The sequence below is a fragment of the Ambystoma mexicanum genome, chromosome 4p, assembly GCF_040938575.1.
Source record: "Ambystoma mexicanum isolate Mex_15411 chromosome 4p, UKY_AmexF1_1, whole genome shotgun sequence".
Classification (NCBI taxonomy): Eukaryota; Metazoa; Chordata; class Amphibia; order Caudata; family Ambystomatidae; genus Ambystoma; species Ambystoma mexicanum.
The window spans coordinates 1141188930-1141212509 of NC_090927.1; the positions used below are offsets into that span (position 1 = coordinate 1141188930).

The following is a 23580-nucleotide window of genomic DNA, read 5'->3' on the forward strand; positions in this document are numbered from 1 at the left end:
TCATAAAAGCAACTGATTGAGATCACCTATTTATTTCTGAAATGTAAACCTTTCCCTGTACAAATAGTATTTCAAGACAAAAAAATACCAGCGCAACCTGGTGGCTACACTTGTCTAAAATCATCTCTCATTGTTGTCGTGCAGGCGTCTTTAAGAAGCACTTACTGGATAGGAAATGCTGGGAGGCTGGTCCAAAGTCTCTGTGCGCTTCTTTCAACTGCTTGAGGCGGTCCTGCACAGCGACCTAAACAGGCACACACAACAACAAAAAGAGGATTCAGTGGGGTAAAAGCAGTAACAGAGAAGAAGGTACTTCATGGCACGCACAGTCAATGCTCCATAGAGGTTGCATGTTAAAAGGAAGCTCGGCATTGCACTGTAAATGTGATCAAGAAAGGCCCCCGATTGCTGGACGTAAGCCCCACCAAAGTTACGGCTAGTTCAGTGCTGGTGCACTGCATTGCAAACAGTGTGCCCATGCTTCGGGTTTTCAATGGTTTCTTTAAACAGAAGTATTGACAGTGACTCGTTACCAGTGACAGTGGCTATGTGGAACAGCTTTCTCGCTGATCACAATCTAGTCATTTAAATATGTCGCAACTTCATGAAAAGGCGATGGGAGGCGCTATTATTTTCAGATAATGTTGGCAAAGTTCTCCAGCCACCTATTGCCAACTGTTATCATGGACCCTCTAGAAGGCCGAGGAGAATGGTTGAACTAATTATATGCTCTAAAGGAGTGCTGGAACACTTATCAAGCATATCACAAAAACAACCACTAATTTCTGTACTTTATGTGCTAAAAGCTGCCACACGGTAATACGCTAGGTCGCAGGCGCATTAAGCATTGGAACTTTTTTGATCAGAACTATGCCTTGATCATTCTACAACAAGGTCTGCAACCTGTGGCTCTCCAGATGTTTTGTACAATGACTCCCATGATCCCCTCACCAATGACTATGCTGCCTAGTGGTGATGGGAGATTACTCCAAAACATTTGAGGGCCCAATGGGTTCCAGAACCATAATCTACAATGACTACATGCATGCAAACTATCACAAATGCTACCTCTTCCATTCATTCCCTTTCAGGGGAATTTATTGTTGCTTCTTTTTGTTGCCCGTCCCGTACTCGCCCCTTTAGTATTCTCTACTGGACCAAGGTCTAGATACCACTTGCAGGGGTATATTACGCCACTCTGTGATGGTAGACCACTACCGGCACAGTAAGAACTGTATTGCAAACATTCTATGATGTGTGCACACTCCCGAAGACAGGGAGAAAGGAGTGTTTGTCATTACCATATACTGCAGCTGTGAAGGCCTTTTTTTAAAATTTTTTTTACTTCCCTCCTCCTCAACTTAATACTTGCCCACTGACAAAAGTATCTGGGTATTTGATGGAAACGCATGTTAATGGTGTAAAGTACCTAGATTTTTGATGTTCAAAGTGGGAAATGGTGCCAGCACCTATCTGATCTAGGGCAATAAACAGGCAAGTGTCATAGAATGAGAGCACCAGAGCAAATAGCGATATGGTTTAAGTTACTTACCTTTAACTCTTGCTCGCCATCATGGGTCCAGCATGGATTCACATGCTCATGAATATTCCCAGTCAGGCTGGGAATCGTCAATTAAAGAAGAAACAGTTTAACTTTTACTTTAAAATTGTATTTCTCCTCTAAAAAAAAATATCACTTTGTCTAGGACATACTGCCCCATCCAATGACATTCCTCTCCCTAAGTTCCACCCCTAGTGACAGTCTTCAGATTTGGTAAGCACGTAAAGTGCCAGTATAAACCAAGAAGAGACACAGAGGCGAAGGCGGGAGAGTGTGCATGTGAATCAATGCCAGACACATGCTGGAGAACAATAGTTACAGGTAAGTAACTTAAACCTTCTCCGGCATTGAGTCTGGCATGGATTCACATGCTTATGACTAACGTTTACACAGCAGTACATATACACAACCTCGGGTAGTGACAAGGCTCAACAGAAGCAATAAACCCTCACCTCTCGAACAGACTCACCTTAAGCAAACAGCTTGAGTAGTACTGCTTGGCCGACTTGGGACTCCCTGGAATCCCTGTCGACGCAGTAGAACCTCGTGAAGGTGTGCGTGGACCTCCACGTATCAGCCCTGCAGATATCGAGCAGGAGCACACCAGAGAGAAAGGCTGTTGTTGCTTGAATGGCTCTGGTGGAGTGGGCTCTCAGCCGGCATGGCAGTGGCCTGCTAGACAGTGCCTGGTGCAGCCAGAGAGCCACCTGGAGATGGAAGCCTTCCATGAGGCTTTTCTGTGATTTACAGGTCCAAAGTTGATAAACAACTGATAAGTCTTTTGAAAGTTCTTTGTACATGCCACGTAGAACTTCAAAGTATGAGTAACTTCCAGAGAATGCAATGCCCTCTGCACTGGCAACAACGGATTCGGGAAGAAGACTGGTAACACCAAATGTTTGTTGAGGTGGAATTTCTATGGTACCTTCAGCATAAAGGTGGGGAGTGCACACAGTACCACCCTTGAAGCGTGAAAAGACAAGTAAGGCAGCTTGCAAAACAGAGCCTGGATCTCCCCAACCTGCCTGGCCGAGGTGATAGCCACAAGGAAGGCCGTCTTCCACGAGAGAAACTTGAGTGGGGCTTGATGCATAAGCTCAATGGGCGCTCGAGGACTACATTGAGCTCCCAAGCCAGGGCTCACCAGCAGAAAAGTCCTGAAGAGCCCCTTGAGGAACTCCTTGACGAGTCTGTGCGACCACAGAGAACGTCTATCCAGAGACCTGTTACGGTGTAGGACGGCAAGGTGCACTTTGATGGAGGCGGGAGCCAATCCCGCCTTGGCCAAGGAAAGCAGGTATGAAGCTGCAGTGCTGTGACATGCAGAGGGGTAATCATCTGAGCCGGGCACCACACGGAGAAGCACTTCCATTTATGGCCGTAGCACTTAAACGTTGACGATGTTGTTACATTCCGCAGGTAAAGCGTAACCTCCAAACTGTAGGGCTGCATGAACAATGCCTTCGGGTTCAGCAACTCCAGGTCATGGTGCAGAATCGCCCCTCCCTCTCTGGTGAGAAAGTCCAGGAGCAGTGGCAGCCTGATGAATGGTGAAGGCAAGCGTCCCCAAACAGCACGATCCTCCCCGCAATGAGAGACAATGAAGGACTCTCCCAAGATGGGAATAAGGCCAAGACAGAGTGCGGGTGAGCGTAAGAACTCTGCAAACTCCGAGAGCGCTCTGTCTGACAATAGCAAAGACAGGCGTATATATTTACAAAAAACGTCATAAGAACCTACACACTATAGGGGGCACAAGTTCATGGGGATTGGGTGGCGATGACTAACTATAGGTGCTGCTGTGATGTGGTTGGCTTTGGCTGGAAGACGTCACTGGGCAGCCTCGTGGGTTGGGCTGGGCCTGGCAGGGTGGCAGAGTTCATCCAGGCGGTGTTGTGGGGCCATCGCGGCCAGTGGCAGAGATGAATGTCTTTTCTTGACTTGTTAGCCCTAAGCCGTGCACACCGCAGTCATTCAAACATTCTAGTATTATCTTCTTTAGTAAATCTTTCAATAGGGTATACAACAGGTCAATGCAACACAGGAGGAATGCACCTTGTGAGGGGACTGGAGGTAATACGTCAGGGCATGGTTACCAGTGTCCTGTTGACCGGGGCCATAGGTCGAGGGGCTAAGCTTCAGGGCCTGGGACGGGTGGTGCATGTCTTTCTGCCTTGTTAGAAGTTGTTATGGATGTTCCGCTGTGTGTTGTCAAAGTGTTGGGTGTCTTGATTGCACGGGGCCATAAGTCTGAGATGGTCCGGTGGGTTGTGAGGTTTACGAGGGGGCGCGTGTGTTCAGGCAGAGGTTTACTGCGGTGCTGTAAATAATGCATGTGGCAGGTGGTGGCCTTGGGTGCTACAGAGGGGGTTACAAATCTTTGAAGTGACTCCAGTCTGGTTGGGGGAGGTAACACAGCGCGGCGCGGTCTCTGCTCTCATGCCTTGGCAGCCTTCGCAGGGTGGGAGGGGGAATGGCCTTGCACGTATTTCACAAAGGTATCTCCCTCGTGTGTTGCCGATTTAGGTAAAGACATCACAAACAGTTGAACACTCTATAATACTTATTTAAAACATTACAAAACATGCATTTAAACTTTGCTGGATGTGTTTTGATTATACCCAGTCTGAGTACCTTATTCATACATTATGTTTTAACAAGTACAGTATTTAGTTATATGCATATATATTTGCAGTAAGTGAGGTAGAGTTAGGATTGGTGGAGAACATAGAAAGTAACCCGCCACTTGTCCGTGACGGTGGTGGCGCATGTGGGGCCTAGACATGCACACATGACATGTGCCTTCTCGTGCGTTCTTCACATGGGCCCTTTGTATGGTTACATTCGTTTTTCTTGTGTCCTCTAGCAGCATTAGTTCAGTTATGGCGCGAGCCCATGGGGTGTAAGTTTTCCAGTCATACACGTAACAAACAGATTCCTTGTGCGTTCCGTTATTGTTAGTACCCAACTGCAATGGTATATGCTCACCATCGCTTATGTCATGGGAGCATGATCTCTTGTAATTATACATCTTACAGGCTTTGTAATATAAGGGATTTTATGGAAGAAACGCATCCTTTGCAAGTGGTCTCAACATTAATATACAAAGATTGTCTGTCATATAACGACCAGTTTACTGTTCTTTTCATTTGCCTAGGCCTGCTGGCCGGGTCATGCTGGGAGCGATGATACACTGCGGGAGGTGAACTGTTACAATGTTAGTGTATTACACTAGCTCATGTCCGTCTTGTTCGTGGGAACGTGCTCGCAGCGGATCTACCAGGGTGCTGCGGCAACAAGGAGGACTGAAACCCTCCAAGGGTGGGGGCCGCGCTACAGTGCGCTGAGCTCACACCATCTTTACCAGACAAAAATGGTTTCTAGGCCTGGCTAAATTTTAATACATGTGGGCAAGTAATACGTGCGGGCAATGTCTCCAGTGGGTGAACCCTCCACCACCTGGGCCCGGGTGGCATGAGGGGACGCCCAAAGGACCCATAGTCCTCACCTGGGGAGAAAGCGTAGGCGAGGGGGGTCTTCTTGGACCAGTCCTCCCCTACAATGGGGCCACTGACAGACTCAGTAGGTCCGGGTACCAGATCTGTCCCGGCCAATCTGGGGGCGACATGTATTATCCTGCAGTGGCACTGTGAATGTGTTGATCACACGTGGCAGGAGTGGAAACAGTGAAAAAGCATACAGGAACAGTCCCTCACATGGGAACGAGAGCGCGTCCCTCATGCTTCTCGGCTGAGGGAATCTTACTGGTGAAATTCTTGCACTTAGAATTCGCTGCCGTTGCGAAGGGATTAATCTGGGGCTGGCCCTATTTGTTGAACAAAAGGTCCACCTGGTCCTTGCGAAGATCCCACTCTTGGCAAGAACACAGATCCCTGCTGATCGAGTCCGCAATGGTGTTCTTGATGCCTGCGAGGTGAAAAGGGACGAGGAACATGTCCTGATGAATGGCTCAATGCCACAGAGCCTGGTCCTCCATAGAGGGGGCCGGCGAGCGCGTCCCTCCTTGCTTTCGGATGTAGACCATGGTGGTGGTGTCTGTGAAGATCCTCACCACCTTGCCCCTCAATGACGGCAGAAAAGACATGAGTGCCTAGACTACGGCACTAAGTTCCAGGACATTGATGTGGAGACCCTTTTCAACCAGTTGCCAGAGGCCTCTGGTGTGCAACTGTCCGGTGTGGGATCCCCAGCCTTCCGGAGAGGCGTCCATGGTGACCGTCTCCTGGTAAGGCAGAACTTGAAACTGAGTCCTTTGGATGAGATGCAGGCGTACACCCCACCACTTTATCGTCCGACGGAAGTCCTCGTTGAGTGAGATCTTGTCCGCAAAGGTCTCTCTATACTTGCATCCACCTCCATCCAGGAACTCCTGGAGAGGCCTCATCTGAAGTCTGCAGAGGGGGATGAGGAGTCTGATGCAGGAGGACACCATGCCCAGCAGCAACTTGATGGCCTGCAACATTGCCGTCTGTGCCGATGACAAGCGCTGTACTTTCCCTTGTATGGCCACCACCCTCTCCTCCAAGCGGGACACCAACACGTTACTGTGTCGTGTCGGGGACCCAGAAACAGCATGTTCTGAGATGGTGTCAAGCAGGGCGTTGGCAAGCAAAAACACATCAAGGACCGTACGTCTGCTGACGAAGTTGGGGTTCTCCATAAACTATCCAGAGCGTGTGAGCGGGATTGCACAAGCCAATCATCCAGGGAAGGGTATACGTGGATGCCCTGCAGACGAAGATATGCTGCCACCGGGGCCAAGCACTTTATAAAGACCTTTGGAGCTGATTTTAGGCTGAAGGGCAGAGCTTTGAACTGGTAATGCTGACCCTGAACCACGAATCGTAGGAATGTGCTGCGTTTCTTGTGAATGGGCATGTGGAAGTAGGTGTCCTCCAGATCCAACAGCGTCAGAAAATCGCTCTTCCTCCAGCTGGCGAGCACGTGTTGTAAAGTGACCATTCGATACTTTTGGGACTTTAAATACTTGTTGAGACGATGTCGATGCAGGATTGGGCTCTAACCCCCTGTTTTCTTTCAAACTAGAAAGTATCTGGAATATACTCCGGAGCCCAGGAGGTGCTTGTCAATGGGTTCCATCACCCCCTTCTGTAACATGGTACACACCTCTCACAGGAGCTGTGGTCCGTGTTGTTCCTGTTGGAGCACTAGTGGAATACGAGGACACCTGCTTTCAAAGTGTATCCCTGTTTCAGAGCGTCCAGCAGCCATCTGTCGGTGGTGATCTTCTTCCACACGCTGACAAACTCTGCCAGCCGGCCTCCCACTGGGGTGCACACGTGGGGGCCCGAGATCATGGCCGATTAAGGCCAGCTTGGTGGGCGGGGCCCTGCCCTGTGGGCGGCACCGACGCGGTCCTCCGCTGCCTTCAGAGCGACCCCTGTATGCTTATTGAGTGGAGGAGTGTGAAGGCTGTTGGTACGGTGTAGTATATCTTTTGGAAGATCTGCCGGGCTTTCCTCTGGCCGAATGAAAGGACAGCCAACATTGTTGCAGAGTTCCCAGGGAGCGTGCCGCCTCCGTGTCGGTCTTCATGGCTTGTAAAGACTCGTTGACGGCCTTGCCAAAGCGGTTTTCGCCATTGAACAGCATATCCAGCACCTTCGACTGAATGTCCTGCTGGACAGTTGTGGCATTCAACCACCCTTGTCGACGAATAGATACGCTGTTCCCCATTTGGCAGAAACCCGTGTCTGAGATGTTCATCGCCACTATAATGCCGTGGTCTGGGGCCACCTCCCCTCCTGAAACCGTTCTAGCGACTCCACCTTCTGGGTATTATCGGGACAAAATGGCTGGGACATTAGCTGCCTTGATAGTAGAGGCCGCTGAATAGATTATTCACTTGCCCATTGCTCCAGCTTCTTCCCCTCCTGGACCAGCGGTACCATGGCTGCCGACGTTGGGTTCGCCAAGCGCTTCGTGGCTGAGGCTGAGACCACCGAGTTGGGCGAAGGCTGAGATCTTAAGCTTTTGGGTGCTGAACCGCGGGACCCTGTACTTTTTCTCCAGTCGGTCACACGTGCATGAGGCTGTACTCTAGTTCTTCATTAGCGCCAGGCCCTCCTCCCAGATATCATCCAGGAAAGAAACAGACAAGTTCTTCTAGACCTGCGCCGCTGGTACAGGAACCCTTCTTTCTTAGTTTCCTTAGGTACCAAATGAAATGGGTCAGAGGCCCTGGATATCCAATCTTGTCTGGTGGGAAGGCCCTATGGTGGTTGTCTGCGTGCGTGTCCCCCTTCAGCTGGCACACAATCGTCTTCCTCGTTGGTGCCTGTAGCCGTAGCGTGTCCGTATGCTGGGCTCCGAGCAGATTCCGTCGCGACATGGCAGTGGTGTCGAAGGAGTTGCGTGACGGAGGAAGAACAAGTCTAAGGCGGTGCAGGTCCTCCACGAGCCTCCCGAGGGTCCTGTGGTGGGGTAGGCCCTGCTGCAGGGAACATCCTCTGCTGGATCTCTGTGACCAGTATTTGAAGAGTCATTAGAATATACAGCGACGCGTTCCTCGGGTTGGGTGTGAAAGGAGCCAGCGGAGTAGGGTCTGGACTGATGTGCCTCCTTTTGCGTGCAGGAGACATAGGTTCCTCGCGCTCAGATTCCCCCGCTTCGTGGTCTGTATAGAAGTCTTCAGGCAAATCATTGTTGCCGTCGTCGGAGCTTGAATAAGTCTGCTGGACTTTGCTGGTGCAGTACACGTGTCCACATCATGTGGAGATTTCAATGAGGTTGCCTTGTCACCTTCTCTTTCCTTCTCCGGAGGCTTCTGGGGCGATACGTTCAAAGGGCCTTTCCCTGTGCATGGGGTGCCTACTGCCTTCGTTGCTGCCTGCGTAGCGGTATCACACCTCGGGGGTAAGGTCACACCTAGGGTGGACGTCGTAGGTACCACCTTCACGGACCCGCTCTTCTTTAATGCTGCTGTGGTGGATGTCGTTGGTTTTTTGTACAATGTATTCCTTGAGGCCCTCATCAAATCAGTTGACTGTGGACGATGCAAGGTCTTCGTTTTGACGGATCCTCGTGGACTGCTCCCTTATCCATTGTCTGCTGATAGACGGAGTTTGTACTTCAACAAAAGGAAGGAACACAAACAATGATATGTAGCAAACAGTTGATGTACACTCGGATAGCGGAATCTCAAAACAGCCACTTAGCACATATGGGCTGCATTCTGTGTTCAGTGTATTCAATAACAAACAGTGTTACCAAAAAATATCATTTTTAATGTATTATTCTCTTTCAAGCACAAGTAATACAAACATATACACATCACATAGTCATATACATGTTAAAATCATTCCACCTCATAGTATCGAAAGTTGCCAAATAATCAACAAAAAACAACAATGGCAACTTAATTATTCTTATTCTCCATTATGTAAACAAGCCCAACTTGTATAAGTTTCTGTCCTCAGTGTTACAAGTAACTGGACATTCATCAGGGGCAGAAGTAGTCCTGTGCTTCAGGCAGATCTTTCCCATTCATACACCAGATTCCTATGTCTGAGGGTACAAAACAAAAGAACGTATTACTACACGGGCATTATGGGTCTGATTAATCAACCTAGCCAATCCCTAATCACCAATAGGGTGGAAGGTATACAGTATATCATATACCTGAACCAGTAGTCAGAACAGGTAAGTGTCTTCGACCTTGATAGCAAAACCCATTCTTGCTCTTCACTAGTTAAGCGGATAGGATATCTGAGTGTACATCAACTGTTTGTTACAGATCATTGTTTGTGTTCCTTCTTTTGTTGAAGTACATATTATATAGCCTCACTTAGTAGGAGGGAATATCACCTGAGTGTGGGGCAACCCCTGTAGAATATTATCTGATAGACGGAGTTTGAACAGAGTTAGGGACTTTCTCTTGGAAGAGGACCCCTTCGTTGGCAGGCTCACTGTGGAGACTGATGGTGATCGCACTCTGTCTGACTTGAAACCAGCATCAGCGGCAAACCCAGCCGAGCCAGCGTCGCAGAGCTTGGCCTTCTCCTCAAAGGATCTCGACCTCCTCCTGGAGGGAGATAGCTCCTCGGACCGGCTGGCCTGGGTGAGGCAAGACCCTGCCCGGAGCCCGAGTCAGGGGCCTTGCTCGATTTGAGCCACGCTGCCAAACTGCTGTAGCGATCTTTCTTGGTTTTCTTTGAGAAACCACAGCACACCTCGCATCCATCCTCATTGTGGTCCGGATGCAGGCTGTTAAGATGGATTTCTGAACTCTGACCTGGTGGGCAGAGGTTCAGAAGGCCACACTAGTTTCTTGGAACAGGGTAACCTTCTGGACAAGTCAGACCAATTGAGGTAGCATTGCCGATGGTCAAGGCTAGGTCTCAGGAGGAGTGAGGGTGATCGAAAGCCCACAATGAGCACACAGTAAACGACACTACAAATTACTCTCAGTCAGGTGTATATCAAAAATACATATGTATTCATTAAAGGCCTTTTAAATCAAACACAAAGCAAATAGCAGTAAATTCTAAACCAATACAAAACGACTATAACACATTTACAATACCAATGGCCTAAAGGAATGGCATACAGTAAGGGTCCACAACCTGTGAAAAAGGGAGCAAACAGTGCGAATATACTTTAGGCAGTCCTTTGCCTATCAAAACTCTAACTAAGAGGCAGCCCAATCCCGAAGAAGAGTGGAGCCTTGCACTCAAAAGTACTTTCGGTCCAGAAATGCGATCATGACCTAGAGAGAAAACAGGGTCTCTTGCAGGGGCTGTAGCAACTCAGAAAGGTGGGTGAGGCGGTGAAGAATAAGTTCCCACTATTCAAGGAGGGTCTCCCCAAAAGGGCACCACAGGATCCAAGAGTTGGGAATAGGAAGGTAGCGCAAGCTACCTTGATAAAGAAGCGTGGCCGTCAGAGGAGACTCGTGCATAAAAATTGATGGATGCCCCAGGGGCCACCGGTAAGAGTTGCAAGTACTCACCGACCCAAGGCAACTCTGGAACAAACATCGGCAGTTGAGTCCACTTCGTTTGCGGGTTCAAATGCTGCAATTGTGTGGTTCTGCGACTGAGTTCCAAGGACGATTCCATGGTGGGACAGTGGCGATTTCTCTGCTCCTGATTAAGGGATCAGCTCGAATACACTGCAGCTTGCGTCAGGGCACAGCAGCAGCGCACCATCGGAGATCGTCACCACGGCTGGGCGACAGTGACGGCATGCACTCAGATTCAGGCGTGCTCTCCTTATTCCAGACCTAGGGCGCTTAGGTGTACGAAGCTCAACTAGAGAGTGCCTTATACCCAGTGCTTACGATATCCGAAGTCTCAAGTGTGACCTTGAGACAGCAGCGAATCCAGAGCAAAGGTCCAGTGCAAGCTGGTCAGTTCGCTGGTTGGCCGAGGAACACTTCCGAATAGGCTTTACTGAGGATTCCCAGCCTGACAGCGGGAAATATTCATGAGCATGAGAATCCATGCCAGAACCCATGCTGGAGAAGGACTGGGCATACGAAAGCACTAGCTAGTGTTAAGTGAATGCCCGGCAAACGTGTGAACCATCTCCATACAAGAGCCAAAACGATTGGCTCTGTCGATGCTTGTTTCTTTTGTAATGCAAAGTCAACTTAATTGACATTGTCTTCATTCGGGTGCCTATTGCCATTCATGTTCTATTTGCGGCAATGTTCATTATTAATACCACTGATGCAGTATTTTACATGTAATATCCCAAATGACCCCACTTCCTGCTGCTTCTCCAGAAACCAGAAGAAAACCCTCCATGTATTATTCCTTAGTGCTCGGATGTTTTCCAGTCAAGGAGCTGAAATGCACAACCACTGCAGCGTTACAAGCCGCGCAGACTGTCTCATTGCCATCCCATGCAGTGACCCATGGCCCCTTCAATTGCCGCCGAGTGCTGACACCGCTGCGGCGCAGCCAATGGGCGCTGCGAAGGAACAATAGCCTCCCGCGGAACGGAAGATGCCGGCTGCGATTCCTTCCCTTTTCTAAATGTCAGCAGAGCGCGCGGCCGGCACATCGATCCCAGTGCAGCCCTTTCTCTGCAAGGAGCAGGCGCTCTGAAAGCGGCTCTCTGCTGGCTGGCAGGTCGGACGGCCAGACAGATGTGTCTTGATTCTGCAAAGCCTGACTGCGCGACGCGGTAAGCAGGTACTTGCTCCAGCACCGCAAGCGCTCGGGTACATAATCCCCAACCCACCAGAGAGGGCTTAGGCGAAAGCGAATACATGGATATCCACATTTAAAAACTATGCTGGATTATGGAATGCAAGGTTGGATTTCAATCAGATCGCTCACGTGCGAGTTCCACCAATGTTTTAGGTTTAGTGAGACAGGTTAGAGTACATTAACTATAGATTGTTCGGCGTAATGGAAGGTTGTGGGCTTGTGGCCTGGTGGGAGGGTAAACTCGGGCACTTGCCCCCCATAAAGAAACATTGCTAAACATGTTGCGCAAAATCGGCGCCATAGGATGTCCCTGATGCTTATTGACTGCAGGGTCGTGGTTATAGCACGTTTTCATTTTTATCAATGTGATATTTTGCAATCACAGGCAACGAAAATGCCATATTAAAAAAAAAAGTCACATTCATTTTTGGTACAAGAACCCTTGGGCTCTCGGATTTGGGGTGGAAGTATAATCCAAAAGCATTGCCTGGAAGAAAACCCAAGGAGGACTTCCCAAGACTTACCTGGAAACAAGGTGGCGTTTCCTCTCTCATCAGGGACTACATTAGGTTTTCTCTTGGGATCAGTGCTCCAGCGACAAAACTGGGCATATTACACGACAGTGCCATACCACGCCTGGTTTCACCCAACTTCTGCTACCACAGGTGGCGCAAGCATCTCCGATCACTACAGAGCTCAAAACCCCGACCTAAAACGGTATTATCTGCCCTAACAGATAACATAATATTGCCATACCACACATGGTTTCAACCAACAACCGCAACAGGTCCACAGCATCATCTTGTTCCTTATTTTGTTACTATTTATTAAAACGTAACATATTTCCAGTGTTCTATCTTAGTTTTCATTAGTGTAGGTTTGCCCGCTTGGCTAGCGTAATTCAACGGATCACTCCGATTTCCACTTCTCCATTTGGTGCTGAGGATTCATAATAGCAATTTGCCAATGGAGACCGTCAAGCACTTTCACGCAGGCTGCGATAATCTTAAACGTACAAGACTGCCATCAATTTTTCAACCCGATCTATTTAGTAAGCCTATTGTCACGCTGTGGACACTATTTTCAACACACCAATTTCAAAACCCAGAGTGAGTCTCGTCCTAAGAACAAGCTCTACTGCTGAAACTTTGCTATTTTCTCGTAATCTTGGAGAGCTGTACCCATGAAAGCAATGCAGCAAATGTGATGTATGAATGCACAAACTTACTCTCATACAAGAACAGCAACACATCTCATTCTAGATATATTTCTTTAAGATGAACACATTCCTTAGCATTAATAATGCCATGTCTGCATTCAATCTACAACCCACACATTCCTTATCTTTTGAAGGAGCTCTTTGTGCAAACCAGTCTTTAAACAGCCACCAGGGGTGTAGTTGCAACCTCATGACCAGCTCCGTCATGGCATAATAGTGGCCAGTTGTGACATAGCTGATTTACATGGAATCACATTCGCCCCAATAATTCAGTTCAACACAATGTCCCAGGTCCCAAAGGCCAAAATGCATGGTAGAACTTTGCAAGTAAACACAGTATACCAAAAACTTGAGAAGGAATGAAAGTGATTGGAATCTGCGAGAGGGAGATCATACCCGTCTGAAAGAATATTAACAGAAGCAGGCCTGCCTCACCCGACAAACCGTTCATCTTCTGAAAGAATACAAAAGCAACAGCATAATACAGTATGGCAGGAAAGGATTATGAGAAGTGAAAACACTTGCTAAGGCCAGGCAGCAATGCTTGGCAAAAACATGCAGAGAAGACCAAGTGGTAGCCTGAAGGATGTCCAGCAAGAACACACCTCTTAGGCAAAGCAGAAGTAGCCTGCTGACCCCTGGCGTCTAGAGACTCCAACCTTGCTTGCAAGATCAAAGCAAATCTTGATGCATGTGAAACACCTTTGAGAGAGAGTCTGTTTGATAATGGCCTTGCTGTTCGGAGATCAGCAACACTAAAACAGCTAGTTGTCAATCCACTACTCTGTGGAACAAGGCGGCATTACGGGTGCCCTCTTCGAATAGAGGTGATAAAGCACTGCATCCATCTTTGAAGGATGTGGAGGACGACGAGGGATACGACACCAGAAAAGTGAGGTCCACACCAAAGTACCTATAGATCCCTCACACTTGAGGAACCAGCGATAGGCATCAGAATAATCTCATTGTTCGCAGCTCGAGGGGACAAAAACAGAGGCACAAAGCGCCATCAGAGTCTCAGGAAGGTAGCTCAGGGCCAACATGCTCGCCTGGAAAGCAAGACGATAAGGAGCACTACAGGTTCGATCCCCGGGTGCGCTGGTATTAAGCACGTTATAAATAACCTATCATATCATATCATCATCATCATCAGAAGCATGCAGACCAAGCGTTAAGTCCTTTATCAATGTATGTATTATTCAGACAACAAAACTGTCATATTATTTTTAAATTACCTTATTAACGTTACATTTAAAAAGAAAAAAAAAAGAAAAGTATATTGAAACTCAAAGCATTATACATTGCCTGTTCCTGCAGGTCATCATAGTATGACAATGCCACCTTTTAAAATCACTTCTCGTTTCAAAACCTGCGTTCGTCGATTAGAGCAATTATGAATTCTACAGTCTTTTAATCAATTAAAGACAGACACATCAGGGTGAGCCGTGGACACGCCTGGTCATCTCGCAAGTTACTGAGAATTTCATGGATTATTTCTACATAATGTGCCATGTAGAAATAACAGAGTGACATTCTGGACAATGGTTTCTTTGGTTCCGATATAAGCATATTTGGGCAGCCCCGTTTTGGGTAACTGCACATTGAAGGTAGGGTGGTTCTGAGTGCCTGGCAGAGCTTACAAATGATATTGTAAACCTGTCAAATATAGGTGTTACAATGGATTTAGGACAAGTTTTTCAGTTCAGATATCATGGAGGGTGCCGTAAAAATGTTGCTCATGCTTCTACGCATCCCAGAGTTATTTATCCATTTGTAACTCCGCCGTGCACCTAGTTTTCCACTTGTCCTGCCTTCCCCTTGTCTTCATAGTGATTCAAAGTTTTAGCAAAAGTCAAAGAGGATGCATAAGGGATTCACTAGTTCCATATTGCTCTCATAAGAAGAGTATTACACCAGCCTTTTCGATGTTTGCATACTGTTGGGAAATTCAAGTTACTCACTGTAGTGACTAGAGTACTTCTAGTCCTTCGTCCCCTTTTCCTCCATCCTTGTGGGCGTCCGCCAACATGTGGATAGTACCGAAACCTTTGGCAGTGAAAAATTGATCTTTCCCCTTAAAAATGAGTATAGCGTGCGTGGGCGCGGCCTCGGGAACGCCCCACTGAGGCACCGCTCTCCGGCGCCTCACTTCAGTCCCCTTTAAACACATTGGATGCTTAGATACCTGGCTACTATTAGTACATATTAGCCATTGGCATACTAGTGGGGGAAGGTGGGTGGACGTTTGGAGGAAAGGGGACTAAAGGACTAGGAGTACTCTAGTCACAACGGTGAGTAACTACACATCCCATCCCCTTTCCTCGTCCTTGTAGGGATTCCACTGAGCATGAACATAAGGTGGAGCCGTGATAACCTGACGAATATCTAGCACGAAGCAAAAAGGTTCTTCAGGACAACCTGACCCAAACTCTGCATCACGCCAGGAGATGGCGTTCAGTGAGTAGTGCTTACAGAAGGCCAACGGAGTAGTGCAAGTAGCCGCCTTGATGACATCCCAAGAAGGTCTGAAACGTGACGGCCATGGCCTTGGCTCTAACCGCATGGACATGAATCCCTTCAGGAATACATTTGCCTATGGCTGGGTACGCTTCCAACATGTCCTGAACCATCCAATGGGTTATGGAAGCCTAAGAGCTGGGGGTAGGAGCCCCCAAAAGTCACAAACAATGCCTCAGACTTCCTCAAGGATTTAGTCAAAGAGCGTTAAAACTTGACCCTTTCGAGGTCCAAGGAATGTAGGGCACTCTCTGCCTCGGACTGCAGGTTCGGGAAGAACACTGGCAGGCAGATCTCTTGATTCAGATGAAATGGAGAGACCACCTTGGGCAAAATGTTTGGGTGAGTGGGCAAGATGACCTTGTCGTCGTGAAACGTGGTGAAGGGTTTGCACGAAGACAACGCCTGCAGCTCACCAACCCTGCGCGCAGAGGTGAGAGCCACCAGTAAAACTCTCACCAAGCACATTTCCACAGAGGCCATCGGATCAAAAGGCTTGCGCTGCAAAAACCACATTGAGGTCCCAGACCCGGCAAATCCTATGCATAGGAGGAAAAAGCCTTGACAACCCTTTTTTTGCTTTTTTATATTTTTGTTTTTCTGCAAGTAAACAGATTCCTCATTTTTCCGATCAACCTCAAATCCAACGTCTGGTACCTGGTATGTCCATCAATCTATATTTCCTTGATTTGTTTTGGGTCAAATATTTACTTTTAACAGCCTTGACAACGACCAGCTCGGTCGAAACATGTGTTGGTTGTACAACTGATTAAACACTCATAACTAAAATCCATGTGTGCTTAGTAGTAGTGACTTGAGAAAAAAACGATTTGATTGGAGCTACATATGTTTATGGCATTATGTGCTTCACCACACTCCTAAATCAATTGAACTCTTTTGGGTGGGCATAACCTTCGGGTTGGCTGCCAAAAACACATTCTCAGGGCAATTCTTGAAAGTCCCAATGGCCACCAAATAAGTGTGGCAAGTAGCCACCTGAACTCCAGAACGAGCCAGGTGTGCTGAAAAAGCCACCACATCTTCCAAAGGACAGGTGACGGGGTCCAGACCCTTGTAGCGAGCCCAATGGCAGAACCTAGTCCATCTGCTCTTATACTCGGACGGAGTTGAGGGCCTCCTGGCCTGCTGAATGATGTCCCAGTTGTCATCTGAAAATTGAGCATGCAGTAGCCTCAGCTGGTCAGGAACCAGGCCGGCAGGGTCCAGATGTTCCACTGCCCCCACCCTGCTTTGTCAGGAAGCCTCTCCTGGGGATCGGTAGGTGAACGGGCCCCCGGAGCACAACTGCAGCAGATCTGAAAAACAGGTTCTCAAAGGCCAGTGGGGGGCAACCAGCTTGAGGCTGCAACTCACTGAAGCCCGGAACTTGCAGGGGGTCAGTTGGAGTAGAGGGGTGGGCGGGAACACATAACACCTGCGGCTGTGCCAACATATCTGGAAGGCATCTCCCAGTGGCATTCAGGGGAGATGCCAAGAAATCCAGGTCAGTTAACCCCGAACACTGGAATAGGGAGAAAAAGCAGTTGTTGTACAAGCGGGTCAGATGGTCCGCTTCTGAATTGCTGTCCCCAGGCAGGTGGACCACTGAAATCCAAAACCCTTCCATCAGGGCCCATTCCCAGAATCATACCGCCTCCATGCAGAGAAGCGGTGGGGGGACGGGCGCCACCTTGCATGTTCAGGTAAAACACTGTTGTAGAATTGTCCGTCCTGACCTGTCGCTGATGAGGGGCAAAAACACCTTGAGGGCCAGGCCCACTGCCCTGAGCTCGAGCAGATTGATGTGTAGGAGGGCTTCTGTCCTGGGCTATGCTCCATGAATTGCCTAGCCCTCCAGAGTAGCCCCCCAGCCAAAAAGAGAGGAGTCGGTCGTCACCAGCATGTTAGGCTCGGACCGGGTGAAGGGGGCTGCTACTGAAACACTGCCATCCATCATCCACAAGCGAAGATCAGGCAGTTGGAGAGGTGGTATTGGGATCCTGTCCGACTGAGACCCCATCTCCTAATCCCAACTGGCCGCCAGGTGGAGCTGGTGGCGCCTCATCTTGAGGTGAGCATGCTGCACAGTGAGCATGCAGGAAGCCATCAGGCCCAAAAGGGGCTGGAACCACCATGTAGAGGTGTTAGAGTTGGCCAGAGAGTACCCCACCGCATTACAGAGGGACATGATCCTCTCGAGCATGGAGTACACCCGCTCAGCGGTTGCGTTCCAAAGCATACCTAGGAAGACCAGATCATGGGATGGGCACAACTGTGACTTCCTCTGGTTGAGGGAGAAACCCAGCTGATGAAGGATATCTCTTGCAGCAGTGCAAAACCCCCTCGACACGAGGGGCCAAGTTCAGGCTGAAGGACAGCAGCTTGGTACTGAAAATGGTCCAACATAATTGTGAATGCAGAAGCTTCCGACAAGGTTGGTATATGAGTACATGGAGGTAAGTATCCTTGAGGTCTAGGGAACACATCAAGCCCCCTGCACATAGCTATGTGCGCAGGGGTAATCATCTTGAAGCGTTCTAGAAAGATACAGGGCAACCCTCAGGCCAGCCTGGTTGTTCTTGGGTACCGCAAAAATCTGCAATAATCCTGGAATAGTACCTAGAGCCCCTGTCTGAATTAGGAACTGGTTTTATCACCTGCATCTCCAATAGCTAAAGAACCTCCCCCGATCTGACGAAGAGGAGGAGAGGATGGAAGAGGAAGACTGAAGCCCATGGACACTACTGGCTAGGAGCCATGGGTTGTTGAAAAGACGCTTTCAGGTGTCCTGGAAAAGAGCCAACCAGCCCCCCAAAAGCAAGCTGTGTTCTCTGACCTTGAAGTCACTGCTTCTTGGCGTCAGAGGAGCGAGCAGAGGAGGGGGAGCACAAATTCCTCTGTTGTTTCCTCCTATTGTCGTTGGATGACCTGTCAGGCCTCTGCGTACAACGGTACTGAAACCACTTTAAGCCAGATAAAGCGTGGGGTTTCAATTCAGTTCTGCCCCGAGATTGAGGGAAGGATTTCTGTCCCGGCTTTGCCAGGATGGCCAAGGACTTGGCAGTTTGAGAGGAGGTTTTCTTCTTTGTGGACTCATCACCTGGGACAACAGTGCCATACTTAGGGGGACCCCGTTTGCACCTAAGACCAGTCCAACAGCTGTTGAAGCAGAGGCATTGGTGGTACAGAAGGTAGAGGGGTCTGAACAACCGGTAGGGCCTGGACCAAGGGAGAGACCGACACTGCAACTGGCAGAGCTGGAGGAACAGGAGGAGTTCCCAGAGGAGGGGGTGAGGGAGGCGCCACCTACAGGATGACCTCCTTCACTATATCCTTCAGCAGCCCCTTGATCTGAGGGGGAAAGCAGGAGGAAGTGCTCAAAGAAGCGGTCCTTGCTAGTCGCCGGGTCCCTAGGGGCCCGGCCCTCCGAGGCACTGGGTCATCGCTCCTGGTCAAAGCGCTGAGGCGCCTGAGGTGTGTAGCCCTAATGATGCAATGTGTAGATGTATCCGTGAGCAGACCAGATGCCTGTACCATACAATCTGCTGCCGCTTCCAGAGGAAACGGGACTGGGATCATCTTGCAAAGCCCATTCAATGGGCAAAAGCACGGGCGAGCCCTGAGTTGGACCCAAGATGGTGGCTGGACTGACAGGCTCCGCCACGTTCCTCTTTGCCATTTTGAAGCCTAGTCCATGCCCTCTTCAGGATGGCGTGAAGGCCCTGGGCCACAAGAGGCCACAGACACGGGAGGATACAGCTTGGGTCTTGCGCCCGAAGCAGAAGCGTCGACCTCAAAGATCACTCTGGTAGGCGCTAAGCCTTCGGCTGGCTGACCGGTAGTCGAAACACCTGGACTCATGACCTCACAGTAAGTTCCGGTAGGTTGGACGCCCTCGGCACCTGTGCCCGTAGCCGTGCAGATCGTGCCGAGGACAGACTCTTGGAGGTGGCACTCGACAATCCCCTACCCTCTGTGGTCGATGAAGAGGACAAACTTGATCGCCCTTTTTTGAAGACAGACCGGTAGGCTCCTAGGCCCCTCGGTTTGGGAGACGGTAGCGTTAGAGGCCTTGTGCCAGCCAGAACCTGAATCCGAGGAACACTTGTCTGTGGGAACCCCGGGAAGGAACCGCTGCAGCGCCGCGCTGAACAGAGGGCCAACCTTGTTTTGACGAGAGGTCCTGGAGACAAAGTCCTTAAGGTGGGGCGGAGGAGAAGTGTGGAAGATCTCCCTCCACTATGCCAACTGATTCTTCAATGCAATGGGACAGAGAACGCTGCAATCCGAACATGCGCCCCAGCGGTGGTTGGGCCCCAAACCCTCAAGAGAGAGAGAGCATTGCAGTATGAGGCTGGGATTGAGTGGTCGCATCAGCCACACCTCGTGATTCTTCCTGCAGTCGACATGTGCCAGGGGGATGCAAGGCACTGAAGGGAGGTTCAATAAGATTGAAAAATAAAAAAAGGGAAGCAAGCAGAAAGTTAAAGTCTCTGCGTTGGCTTCCAGGTCTGACACCGTCTGTGTGGAAAAAGGGACTGGGATGAGGCGCCGGAGGCACCTAAGGCCACGCCCCCTCGCACTATACTAAATTTTATGGGGAAGCTCAATTTTTCGCTGCCAAAGGTTCCGGTACCGTCCCCATGTTGGGGGACATCTACAAGGATGGAGGAATGGGGCCAGGATGTATGACTATGTGGGAGAAATGAATTCCCCAAACAGTATAAAATATTCACCTGCAGCCACTGACCTTGAACAGTTTCCAAAGCCATTTACTTGTTATGGTTCACACATCAAAAGCTGCCACCAACACTGACATGCACATAATAATGCAACTGCCCCCCTTGTTTTTATGCTAGCTGAAAGAGGATAGCTCTGATTAAAACACATACTTAAAACTTTCACCTAGTGGACCCCATGCAGCAGCATGATCATTATGCGAACATTTGAAAGCCAAGAACAGCCCAGGAGTCCAGCACATCCGATGAGCATGGAAGGGACGACAAACTGTCTTGTAGGGGGACCCCCACATTTTGTGTTACGCCTTGGTGTCTGGAGGATCCTCACGCCCCATTGGATCACACCCAAAAAGAGTAGCTTTTGTGGGCTCCTGGAGGGCCTTTGTTGGCAGGTAGGAAATGTTGGCCATTCCTCGTGGTCCATACTAACAAAGGCCATAAAACAAAATGGTAGCCATTTAGATACAAATACATGTTTTAAGACCTACTGGGGCCAAATAGGACCATTTACCCACAGGCGCAGTGAAAATGACTACAAACGATGTTTAGCCAAAACCAATATTATAGGTACCACCAGTATAGTGAGGATGGACAGCGGGTGTTCCCACGCTGTACCTTGCCCAGTCCAGTCCTATTGTAATTAGCATAAGAGTAACAGGTTCTGTAAGTGACTGTATGTATGTAAATAAAGCTCTCCTAGAAATCAACTAAGGCTCCGTTCAGAAAAGGGGCTTTTTGAGTCGTTGCATCTGATCCCTGCGCATTGCCTCAGAATGCCTTGTGGTCATGCCCACGTTTAACCCCTTAAGTGCCAGGCTATTATGCAAGTCTATGCAAAAAGGACAGCATACTCGTCCTTGGCACTTAAATAAGATAAGGCAGCTGAGAAACATTTGTGGCACTGGCAGCAAAACACTGGAACACATTGCCTTTGGACCCCAGTGTAGAATATGACCTTTTCAGACAGCGGTGTCATTACTACCTCACCCAGTCTCATCATCTTTTCTAACAGCGCCAAGATGCCCTTGGTCAAATGTTTGCCCTCAATACACCCACAAAGGTCTTTAAAAATGTTATAAAAAGCAACACAAAAAAAAACTTTTAGGAGAGATCACATTACATAAGTATGCACACTTAGATCCTGAAAGTTGTAGCGCCTCTACCTGCTCTCCTAGCCCCTATAGAATTAGGATACACACACACGAATGAGCAACTATGAACACGTAGGTTTTCCATTGTATGCTAGCATCACGGATGCCACTACAATAAGTTGTTAGTCATGTTACGCCCCTTTAACATGTGCAGCTGCCCTAACCTCCGCAGTCGTACTGAGAAACCTAAAGCCTGAAACCTCTTGACCTTGGAATTAAGCCCCTGTTCCTGAGTGATGGCAACATGAAAAATGTAGAGAAAGTCACCCCAGGAGTGGATTCTCCCCAGCATGTTACCCTCGCTGGCAGTGGCAGCAGACAGAAATTGGTAAATAGCGCGCCTGGCTGGATGCCAATTTGATTTAAGATGATAAGTGTGACGAAGGGAACCTTGAGAAAAGGCGTTCTGCCCCCTCCCCCCCCCACCCCCACATCCCCAACACGCACTTTCCCATTGCAAGAGCACCAAACACGCCTCTTTATGTTTCTTAATACAGCACAGGCCGCCAGCGGCTCCTGCCCTTTTCGCAGCCCCCATTAAGGCAAGCAAGAGATGAAGTGAAGGCGGCCTCGGCCCCGCCACGGTCAGCAGTCCCTTCACAGCGGCGCGCGCTAGTCGCAGCCTGGCCCCCTTTAATCAAAGGCCTGCATGGGTGGCGGGAAGGCAGAGCTATCCGTGCCAGCGCTCTGAAGCTTCCACTAACAGCGCGATGATTTATGACTCCAGCACGGCGCTTAAACATGGATACCAATATTTTCATTCGCAGGTGTCTCTACAAAACAGAAATCAAATAACGCACATTCTCCAGAGAGTAATATACTCCCCTGAGTGGGTAAGTGCTGACAAGGGGGAAAGGGGGAGGCATTGCAGAGGGTGCGCAGACGGCAAGGTACGATGCGTCATTAACTCCTTCGTGTGTTAGAGGCTGGGAACAGGAGCGTAGAGCTGCCAGGCAATCCTTATGCACAGGGTGTCATGAGCCATTATGAACTGCACCACAGAAAGACAGACAGTGTTCAGCAGGGACGAGAATTTGGTTCAGTAAAGGAGAAGGCCCACCGTACCTCGAGGAGCTTCCAGCGCATGTTAAGCTCATCCAACTGCCGGGACATCTTTAACGACGGGCGGATCTCAAGGGGCGGGAGCTGGCTGGATAAGTCATTCACGCTTTTAACTTTCAGGTTGATGGGTGCAATTTCTTCTCTAAACCCCTGAAAGGAAGAACAGAGCTGAGAAAAACGACTGCCACACACCTTTGACTAGATCACAACGAGGCATAAGATATATCAATGGGTGTTCAGTGTCAGTTGCCCTATAAAAAAAATCCAGGACCATTTGAGAAAATGCGAAGAAGACAGAGCAGGGAAGAGTGTTAGGGAGTAAACGATGCAAAGGGCATCAAGATGGAAGACGAGGTGGCGATGCAGACATCAGCAGACAGACGAGCATGGACAACGGCCAATCAGGGGCCGCCAAAGAGTTTGCATTCAGACAAGAGGCTACAGGAGTGTGACAAAGCACCCGAGGTATTCCAAGAGGACAGAAAGTTCAGAAAAAGAATCTAAATCGAGGAGAATCAGAGGGATGAGAAGGAATAAAGCGAATGGTGTGCTGTTTAGGAGAAATTATTAAGAAAGGGAAGGTGTCGCATGCAAGCGAGGAGTTGAAGAGCATACATGTGAAGGGTGCAGGCAGTGGCCGAGGAGAGAGAATATGCAGGGGAGGGGTTAAGGCTTTTTACAGCGATTTCCCAATTCTCCGCCCATTTTCTGATGTCCAATTTTAACACCCCGGTTGCAATGGGCTGAGAGTGTCAGACATGCACACAGCCACCTCTGGAAGATTAGTGGGCACATTTCCGGATTGCACCAGAGAAGATCACATATGAATACATACACAACTTTAAACATTCACAATTTTGGTTACACAAGACTGCACACTTCAAATACTCATTTAGCTTAGTTTCATTCGGGAGTGCTAACTGCCTATGGATACATTAAGCACGTTTGCGCTTAGTTGGCTAGACATTTAAAAAAAAACTGTTTCCATATTCAGCAAAACATGGCATCAAATATGGCGGGTGTAGATAACACACACGTGGCCACGCAATGCCTACAAGCCTCCACGGTGTGCATGTTTAAATAGTATCCATGTTTATAAGCAAACGCGTTAACACACCCGCACTAGCGTGGA

At 49.0% G+C, this 23580-nt stretch overlaps 1 protein-coding gene across 8 annotated transcripts in view; it reads right to left on the reverse strand.

Moving 5' to 3' along the window:
- Positions 1 to 23580, reverse strand: part of UTRN (utrophin) — a 2010688-nt gene that overhangs the window by 421381 nt on the left and 1565727 nt on the right. For 7 of the 8 annotated variants that reach the window (XM_069606726.1, XM_069606725.1, XM_069606727.1 and 4 more), the window contains 2 exons: positions 22452 to 22598; positions 166 to 244 (listed from right to left, as the gene is read on the reverse strand). In XM_069606726.1, the coding sequence (XP_069462827.1) occupies positions 166 to 244; positions 22452 to 22598 (226 nt within the window). The remainder of the gene's footprint in view (positions 1 to 165; positions 245 to 22451; positions 22599 to 23580) is intronic. The other variant, XM_069606729.1, reaches the window with a different exon arrangement.